The 10,000-nt window shown below is 40.0% G+C and overlaps 2 protein-coding genes across 2 annotated transcripts in view; both read right to left on the bottom strand.

Moving 5' to 3' along the window:
* mrpl39 (mitochondrial ribosomal protein L39) overlaps positions 1–790 on the bottom strand; it is a 17,089-nt gene extending 16,299 nt beyond the window's left edge. Inside the window, exon 1 of the mRNA XM_079263637.1 lies at positions 637–790. Coding sequence (XP_079119763.1) covers positions 637–700 — 64 coding nt within the window. The 5' untranslated portion in view covers positions 701–790. The remainder of the gene's footprint in view (positions 1–636) is intronic.
* Positions 791–3,111: 2,321 nt separating this feature from the next.
* LOC306773716 (ras-related protein Rap-2a-like) overlaps positions 3,112–10,000 on the bottom strand; it is a gene marked incomplete at both ends in the record, with an annotated part of 16,420 nt that continues 9,531 nt past the window's right edge. The window contains one exon of the mRNA XM_079263613.1: positions 3,112–3,349. Coding sequence (XP_079119739.1) covers positions 3,112–3,349 — 238 coding nt within the window. The remainder of the gene's footprint in view (positions 3,350–10,000) is intronic.

The following is a 10,000-nucleotide window of genomic DNA, read 5'->3' as shown; positions in this document are numbered from 1 at the left end:
AATCGGGATAAAAGCATATCATTACAACCCTACTAAATGTGCAGTTTGCATTTATTTCTGCAGTAAATATGAACCAAACAGCTTTCAGTCAGTGTCAAAGTCTAGTCTCTGGTGGCAGCCTTTCCACCCAACATTTAAACCAATGTTGCATTAATAACATATGATAATGCATGATTTAAATGTAAATTAGTGAACTTATTAATGCATATGTCCTATTTATTTCCTTTCACAGATGTTGGTGAGTTATGTCGCCTCTGCATGCAGATGTGCTTCACTCCAGAAGCACTTTAACGTATATATGCAGGGCTGCAGTATTATGGGAAACAAAGCTTTGTTTACTAATATTCTGTATTATTCTACAAACCAATATAATTATTTTTTCTGCCCATATGAAAGACAATACAAACTTATTCTCTTTAAAATCGTAGCTATTCGTTATAAATAATTACCAATAAATAGTATAAACGGCTTTGTTTACAAAGTATTTCATTGCTGTGACAATTACACACAACCTAAGCCCGTCATAGATATTTATGTTTTTTTTTTTTTTATATATATAAAAAAAAGTAAAAATAGCTTCCTTGACGAAAGAATTGACTTTAATGGTAATGGTGCTATTAGCTAGCAGTTACTTACGGCACTGCAAGACGCGACACACGGTCCTCGTCCCCATTTTTAAGAGTATTTCTTTTATATACATACAAAAAAAGAAAAAAACAACATCAACAGATTTATAAAACTGAGTAGACTGGTTGTGTTTTACAGACGCCCTGCTTGAAGGACGCCATGCATTGCTTGTGTGCAGCTTAAATTTGAGTCCGGAGACTTCCGTAATATGAAAGTTCCGCATGGCCTGAAAGACAACCTGCTGTTCTACTTTCTGACAGCAGGTGTCGCTCTTAACAAAATAATTATTATATAAGATTTGACAAAGGAACAAATAATAAAACGATATATATCCGTCCAAAGAACTACTTCAGGTACGATTTAAAATTCAAGAAAATGTCTGTACGTTTTGTGAAAAAGATATTGAAAGTACTGATCATCTGTTTTTCTTTTGTGCTGTAGGGCAATCTTTCTGGTCCAAATTACAAAATAGGTTAAATCGTATTTTTCCATTGTCTCCAATATCTATAAATAGAGATGCCATTATATTTGGTATGCTGATTAAATACAAGAAAGACGAACTCTGTATAAATCTCTTTTTATGTTTAGCCAAATTTTTTATTCACAAATGTAAAGTTCAGAAATGCTCCCCAAATTTTTTTATTTTTTAACAAAAAAAGAGCTCAAACTATATGTAAAATCTTTGAATTGTGTGGAAAACCCCATAGCTCAAATAATACATTCCTATTTACATGATATTCTCTTGGACTCAGTGGTCTCAGACTGAAGTCTTATTACCTTTTGCAATGTTTTGTCTCATTTTTGCACTTTTGATTTATTTAAGTTTTTAATGTATTGCTCGAATTATTCACAATTGTTCCCTTATTTCAAAAGTTACATTTTTAAAAGCACAGCCATATTTGTTATATTGCATATATTCATTTGTATGCGAGTTCTCAAAAAAAAAATAAAAAAAGACACAGGAACCGCTTTACTTTGGTAATTACTAATTTATCAGTCATAACATAAAATATGTTGTCCAACAAGTTTTGTGTTCCCTTTAATTTAATTTTTTTTTTTTTTTTTTTTTTAAAAATGTTTCCAGTCATTTCTGTTTTAGCTTAGCAGATTTCATGTATCTGCTACATTTATACCAGCTGGATTTGTCCCAAAGTTATGATTTTGGATCCAAACCCTCACATTTTGTAATATTCTCTAAAAGCATTCAGTATCTGATAAATGCTTTGATTTTTTTTATCTTCTCCATGGCCAGAATCAGCAGCCCTGGCACTAATGGCAGCGGAAAAGTAGGACGGCTGGTCTGGAAATGCAGCAGCTGCAGGACGAGAACATTATAAATTATCTTGACACAGACCAAGAAAACGCCTTTTTTCTACTGGTGAATGGTCAGTTAATAAAAAATGCACTTTTAAATGATCTTTTTAAGTTATAATTTAAGAAAAGAAAACACAAAATATTTGTTCAGCAATAAATACATGACACACTTGTGCATAAAGTTTTATTTTTTGTTGAAAATAAGTGTTTCTGACATCAATCCACTAATGTATCTGATGTGACTTAAGGTAGATGAACTACACACTGACACTGATGTTTACTTTATGTGATGTAACAAGGCATTTGTATCATCTGTAATGTGAAAAGACAAGTGTCTGAACATTTTATTGACTGGCTGATTGTTTGACGGATATTGTTTCTTTGGATGGGATTGATTGTACTCAATGTCAGTGTGGCAGTACAGCTTCATGCACACATCATCCACAGTATATCAGCATTTGGGATCTTCTGCATGAATTTCCCCAAAGGTGCGGTTTTCTTTTTCGACATTCCTTCATCTTTTCATTCATAGTTAGCGGGCTTGCTGTGAAATGAACCTCCAGTGCGACTCCTTCACAGTGATGTTACATATCTGCTCAGATACTTAGTGACTTGTCTTGCACTGTCAAAAACATGTCCTAAAAGTGCAAAAAAGAAAAACACAAGCAGAAGAAAAGGGGTTTATTAAAACTGCTGAGCACGCTGCCGTTCCTGCTCGGACGTATGGCTGCATTCCCAAAAGCATTCTGCACTGTGATCCTCTCGATTGATGGCTTTGGCACTGTGCTGTGCTGCTTTTTGGAAAATCCCGGAAATTCACTCCTGAATAATCAGCAGGATGGTGATGGATGCTGGAGGTCTTGTGTTGTTTTTTTTTCTTTCAAGTGAAAAGCCACCTTGTGTCAGAGAGGTGATGAACGTTTAAATCTAATTCCCCCTTGTAATTTACCGCGTCCAACCCCTCCTCAGTGAGTGATTTCCTACATTTCCCAAAAATGCCTCTTGTCCATAGAGCAGGCCTTTATTTGTAGACACAGAATGCAGGTAGAAATAGTAATATCAAGAGTGGATTTCACCTCTAACTATCTTTAAACTGTCTAACATGAATACATTTCTCTCTGATTTCTACCCCCTCCCCCCCCATCCATCCACCACCCCTCCATCAGGCTGCTACTGAATGCTGCAGGTGGGGCAGCAGGTCTTTCTCCGGTCAGGCAGAGGGCAGAAATCCATCTGCCGGACAATCTCTGCAAAAAGCTCGTCCACCATCGTCTTGCTTTTGGCTGAAGTCTCCATGAAGGGGCAGCCCCAGTCCTCAGCCAGCGCCTGGCCCTCGCTGGGGGACACTTCCCTCTCGTCCTCCAGGTCCACCTTGTTGCCCACCAGCACCACCGGCACCTGCTGGTACCTGCAACATAAGATGATAAAATCTGAAATTTGCAGCCTTTAGAGAGAAAATAGGAGTTAAGAAGAGTCTAAACTCGGCGACATGCCTTTGTGTGTGTGTGTGTGTGTGTGTGTGTGTGTTGTTGGCCTACATACTGTATTTGTTAGATACTGAAACAATAAGAGTGTTGAACAATGCACAGTAGAGCTGCATTCAGTACCAGCTTCCCAGGAGGCTCCCATAACTCCCCCGGTATTTAATACCAGTAGGAGGTCCCATTAGGAGTCTGTCACAAAAAACATAACCACCTCTGTTTGAACACATTGCTGCTCTATTTATTTCAGGCTATATTACAACATGCAAGCGCTCGCGATGCAAGCTATGCTTATAATGGCTTCTGGTTTTTGTTTTAAATCATCTAATCTCTACATCGTCTCCGTCACGCACTAAGCCTGTCTTAAAGGATCAAAAGCTTTCTTCCCCAGCAGAGTGAGGCTGACAATCCCAGTTCTCTTCCCTCTGAGCCATCAATACAAGTAAGCTAGGCAGTGAGGAGAGTAATGCCATAAGTTGCTTAATAATTTAATATTGCTGATGTGCTGCTCTCACATGGGGTTTGGTCAGGGGGGGGGGCATGAACATTGGCTTTTGTAGAAATTATTTTCTGTTCTGTATTCATGTGACACAACTCTTACAAACCCTTAAAGCGGGAGGTGCCCAAGTCCTGTCCTTTGAGATCATCCTGTAACTTTTAGATGCATCCCTTGTCCAACACATCTGAATCAACTGAATGGCTTGTTACCAGGTCTCTGCAGAGCGGGATGACATCCAGAAGAGGGACTTCAGCTATTTGATTCACGTGTATTGGAGAAGCATCTAAAAGTCCCAGGACCGTAGATCTTGAGGAGCGAACTTGGGCACCTCTGCCTTAAAGGTTCAGTTATCTAACTCATGTTATACACCAGAAGTATGTTGATATGATGGGTTTAGCTAAAACACACTCACTCTTTTCACGTTTTGCTTTGAGTTGTGCTTTGGATTCTTTTCACAAAGGATATTTTCTACATGCCAAGCTTCTGCAAACTACAAGTCAAGTATTTTGATCTATCAACATGAATTGAGAATGCACTGAGCCAGCGTCCTGGCACAATGACATTAATTCCGATGCAACACATCCAAACAGGATCAGGCAGACTAAGGTAGTAGCATTGACTGGATATAGAAAGATGGACGGAGCCTCAGTGACGTCACCCATAGGTTTCAGAAGAGCTTAACGGACAACATGTGTGCCCCTTTGGCAGGGGCCTTGGCAGGGTCATGGTGGATGATTGACATCGAGCGAACTCCGAGCTTTCTGTAGCTAAGAGCTAAAGGAGCTCACCTGGAGATGACATGAGCTAACCAGCTAATGGGGGTAAGCAGGCTAAAGCTAAGTCACGTTGTTAACCGGCTAAAAATTGTGGTTGTTCTGCATTCTTCTTACTTGAAGCGGCAGATCGGGTACCTGTCAATCAAAAGGACACGCCATTAAATATGCCGAATTTCAAGATTAAATTTCTCTTAAACAGGCGAGTTAGACTTCACTCCCCCCCACAGTAGTCATGAAGGTAAACCTGACCTATTAAGCCGAAAATGGATTTTGAACCAGGCTGTAAACATGTTTATTTCTGCTGTGAAGTTGGTCTTTTTAACATGGGAGGGGCTCTGTTTTGCAGCCCCTAGTGGATGAAGAGGGAACTGCGGTTTTATGCACTTCCGCATAGGTTTTACTTTTTACCACCAGAGGCTCCGTCCATCTTTCATATGCGGTCTAGGGGTAGCAGCCTAAATTGTGGTGCTATTTAATAATGTATCCAACACCCCATATTATAACACTCCCACCTCCCTGCTTCACAGCAGGAACCAAGGAGGTACTATGTTAGTCCAGACCAAGTTCAAGCAAAATATAGGCAAATGTATTCCCCTTTTCTGCTGGACTGCTGTTGCATCTTCGCTTTATTGTATTGTAACATGTTCTGTATATTTGGATTACAACAGCAACTCTTTTTTTAGAGGATTTTTAATTGATGTAGTTGATCTTAATGGTCTAATAATTCCACTTTGCTCTCAGACTACAGGGTTAGACGTGCTTCCTGATTGTAGAATGGGAGGTAGTGTCTTCTTTTTTTAGGTCCCTCTCTTGTGGAACCAGCTCCCAGGAAGCAGACAACATCTTTACCTTCATGGTTATGCTTAAAGCCTTACTTTCTGATAAAGCTGACAGATAATGCAGGCTTGGGAGACCCTTATTCATCCTTTAAGTCACTAGCAGACATCCCAAGATGCATTGAGCACCTTTTTACTTGTTAATCTTCATGTATAGATACAATATTGTCATTAACTTGTGTTTCTCTTTTTCTTTCTCAGCAGGCCTCCCCGTTGTTTGACTTGTGGTGCCTGTTGAAGCCTCTTTCCTTTCGTTTCCACCTCAAACTGTTCAAGGTAGACGGCTGCCTGTCCTGGATCTGGTCTTGCAACAGGTTTTCTTTCCTTTTAAAAGGTCTCACAGGAAGTAGGTCACTGGTTCGATTTCTCAGCTGGGGGGAGGCTGAAATGGTGGCCTTTCTGTATGGAGTTTGCATGTTCTCACCTCCTGTGTATCCTGTATATTTGTCTGTTCTCTCCAGGTACTCCGGCTTCCTCCCACCGTCCACAGACATGCATGTCAGGACTGGGTGTCAGCATGAATTGTTGTTTGTCTCTGTGTTGGCCCTGTGTTGGACTGGCGACCTGTCCAGGGTGTACCTGCCTCTCACCCAAAGATCGCTGGGATAAAGCGATCTTTGGTTCAGTTCCCGCAACCCTTAATTGGACTAAGCGGTTTGGATCATGAATGAATCTGCCCTGTGGAGCAGTTTCAATTCAATTCATTGGTTTCTTTATCTAGCCACTTATTTCATGCACAGTGGCTCACATGAGGTATCAAAAACTGGACTAATGTGGATCATATAATGGTATTGTTTTAATTCTGTTGTGGTTCCTGCTCTCTGATGGGCGTGGTCGGCATTCTGGCAATGAAGCAACACCTGATCGGCATCTGGCAATCAGCAGAGTCTGTATTTAAGACCAGTCCAACCTGCTGATCATCGCCAGATTGTTGATTGCCTTGTGGTAGCAGCTCTTGGCTCCTGATTAGTTGCCCCGTGTGAATTCTCAGTTTAATAACTATTCTGTATTTTCCCTGTCAGAGATCTTGCCTGCCTGCCTGTTCGTTTGCCTGCCTGCGTACACCCCTGTTTGTCTGCTTCCCTCCTGCCAGCCTGCAGAATCAGAAATCATCTGAAACTGAAGATACCAATAAATCACTTTCTGGAACTCCGAATTGTGTCTGCTCGTTGGATCCTACCTGTGTTCCTGCGTAACAAATTTGGACTACAGTGAACTGTACTGAATTGGACTGCTTATCTAAAAGTATCTTTGTTAATTGGCACTGCACGACTAAAGCTGAAAGGCACTGAACTGATAGGGTCTTCCTGAGTTCTTCTCCGTCTGCACAAACACAAATAACATCTTTTTAAAAAATCTGCTTGTAATAAAGAATTATTTCCACACTTTCCATCAGCTATGAAGCATTGTCGCTCCTTTTCAGTTCAGCTGCTAAGCTGCTGAAAAGAAGATGCAACTGAGTTATTAACTTTGTGGCAGATTGTTAGGGATTTGCTCACCGCTGCCCCCACATGGCAAAAAAAAAAAAAAAAAAAGCATTTATCTCCAGTTAAAAGAAATAAAACACCACAAGCGACGATCTTCTGATTTGAGTTATGTGATTTTGAAACTTAGTGGTAACAGAATTTCCTTCATTATCATCACACAAGAGTTACTTCACTTCATAGAAAGACACTTGTAAATAAATTACACTGCAATCAATCCTGATCTGACTCACAAACATGCAATCTTTCATTTCGGTGAGACACCCTTCATGACGCAGAACGTAAGTTATAACGGGTGTATATTCTCACAACAGGCAATGGCAAAGACCAGTTAATAGCCTCCACCATCAGTCATTCCTAAGTGCTTTCAAGCCGGGCTTATTGATCTGCCGGTTCTATTGAGAAATTAGGCTCTTATCTACAAATTGGTGGCCTGCTGCCACACTACTCAGCTGGAAGAAGGGCTGGGGCGTGGAAAAGAGCTGGCAAACATCTCACTGAGCTAAAGAGGCCCAGTGACATGGATGAAATCTGCAGGTGGCAATTTGGAGGACGTTTATAGACCTGCTCAAGTGTTCTTGAAAAGGACAGCGATGCTTCATAAATGTTAAGGGTCTGCCCTCTTCTCACCCCCTTCGACTTCATCCCAGAGGAATCCACAAGAACATAAGAGCTTGTGATCTCAAATAACGACATTGGCTTCCGCCTGAATTAGTCGGGAAACACGCCTTAAGACAATCAAGCACTCAAAAAGCCTTAAAATGTCAAAAACTTCCCTGCGGCTTGACACTGCTTCCCCACGGCAAACACACAGTACAGCAGATACGTGTGCAGCTGACCTCAGCAGGACAAGCATCTCGCATGGCCTGTGTGCTGGAAAGCTGGAGTCTAGAGGGTGTGAAGTGTGAACAAGGAGAGCAACACGAAGACAAATGCAATCTGACAGCTTTGCAGGAGAAACTCTATATATAACTACAAAGACACAGGGAGAGCCAGCTTTTCCAGAGTACGGTGGGAGCTAGCGTGGAGGCTGTTTGTTGCAGCATCAAACGGCCTTCTTCGTCACCAGATGAGGGTAAGCTGCTCAACACAGCATGAAGGAACCTCGTCCCACAGGGATCTATAGGCCAGTGTCGTGTTGTTGAATAGCACGTCGGTCAATGTTTGGGTTAGACACTGGAAAACTTTAGACTAGTCTGCTCAGTATATCTGTCTGGCGTTAAACTACAAACTGTGAACTATGACTGAAATCTTCACCTTTAGTCAGAGCTTTGAAAGTGAGCAATTTATGCCATTTTAGGTTCTGTACTCTTTAATGCAGCAGATTGTTGTAAAATAAGCACAATCTAGTTACACATTGTTTTGCTGAAATAAGCAAAGTCTTCCCTGAAAACTGTTTTGGCCAGAAAGTGTAATTATCAGGGAAGACTTTGCTTATTTCAGAAAATTCTTTATGATAAATTGTGCAGCAGATTATGGCAAAATATGCAGAATATAGTGTGGCATTAATTGCTGAAATAAGAGAAGTCTTTCCTGAACATCACACTTTTTAAGACAGTGTTATACTGATCAAAGAATTTACTGAAATAAGGAAGGTATTACCTGAAAGTTTTACTGTTTGCAAAGAGTTATTTTCAGGGAACACTTTGCTCATTTCAGCCAAGTCTTCCTTATAAATTCTGCAGCATTTTATAAGGAAAATCACATTGTCTGGTGACATATGTTGCTAAAAACAATAAAAATTTGCCTCAGGTGTTGTGTGTTAATCAATGTAGAGCTGTATGAAAGCTTGAAGATTTCTATACAGATTCTCTGTTTATTACAGATTATACAGATTACAGATTATTCAAGGACTTTTATAAACAGTTTTATGTTGAGATGTTTTTCCAAAGTTTCTAAAATAAACACAGTATTTCAGAGTGAAACATCTGTAACACTTAACCCTATAAAGCCAAACGTATCATATTTGATGCATACAGTTTCTGAGAAATTTTGCATCACTTTATGGTAGAAACCTTTTTCAAAACCCTGTTGTACACCATAAGATACTGGTTTCCTGCCATCTTGTGGATACCTGAAGACAAGTATACATTATAATAGATTTGACCTGGCCTTGTGATGGACTGGCGACATGTCCAGGGTGTTCCCTGCCTCTTGCCCCAATGATTGCTGGGATAGAATTACATTTCAGAAGGTTGAATAATAATTTGTTATTTGACCAGATAAAAATAGATAAATACAAATGCATCAATAAACAATCAAACATGTTAGTATCAAATTAATTTATAAATTTATATTTTAGCTATCTGATGTCTTAGTTAAATAGCATTATAAAATATATTTTAGCATAAAAGCACGTTGTTGTTTTAATGTTTTACAGTGATTTGTAACAAACCAAACTGTGAGAAAATTAGGTAAAAATTGGTGAAGTTATTGTTGTGGTTGGGCCATCTTACAAATAAATGCGTTGGAGGTGCATGGGAGACCCATCCAAGATGGCGGTACGATGAGACGTCAGCTCGTATAGGCAGCGTGAAACTATGCAGCATCTATGTATATACAGTGCCTTGCAAAAGTTTTCGCCCCCTTGACATTTTTCGTGTTTCGTTACCCTACAGCCTGGAATCAAAATGGATTTTTCAAGGGTTTGCATAATTTAATTTACAGAACATGCCCACAACTTTGAAGACGTGATATGATTATTTTTTGTGAAGCAAATAATAAATGAGACAGAAGAACATAAAACATAATTGTGCATAAGTATTCACCCCCCCCCAATGTCAGTACTGTGTAGAGCCACCTTTTGCGACGATCACAGCTGCAAGTAGTTTTTGATAAAGTCTCTACGAGTTTACCACATCTTGCCACTGGGATTTTTGCCCATTCTTCAAGGGAAAACTGCTCCAGCTCCTTCGGGTTTGATAGTTTGCGCTTATGAACAGCAATCTTTAAGTCCGACCACAGGTTTCTCAATTGGATTGAG

The sequence above is a fragment of the Telmatherina bonti genome, assembly GCF_933228915.1.
Source record: "Telmatherina bonti genome assembly, chromosome: 24".
In the NCBI taxonomy this organism is placed as follows: domain Eukaryota; kingdom Metazoa; phylum Chordata; class Actinopteri; order Atheriniformes; family Telmatherinidae; genus Telmatherina; species Telmatherina bonti.
The sequence above is the reverse complement of the archived record's forward strand: the minus strand, read 5'-3'. Positions and strand labels throughout refer to the sequence as shown.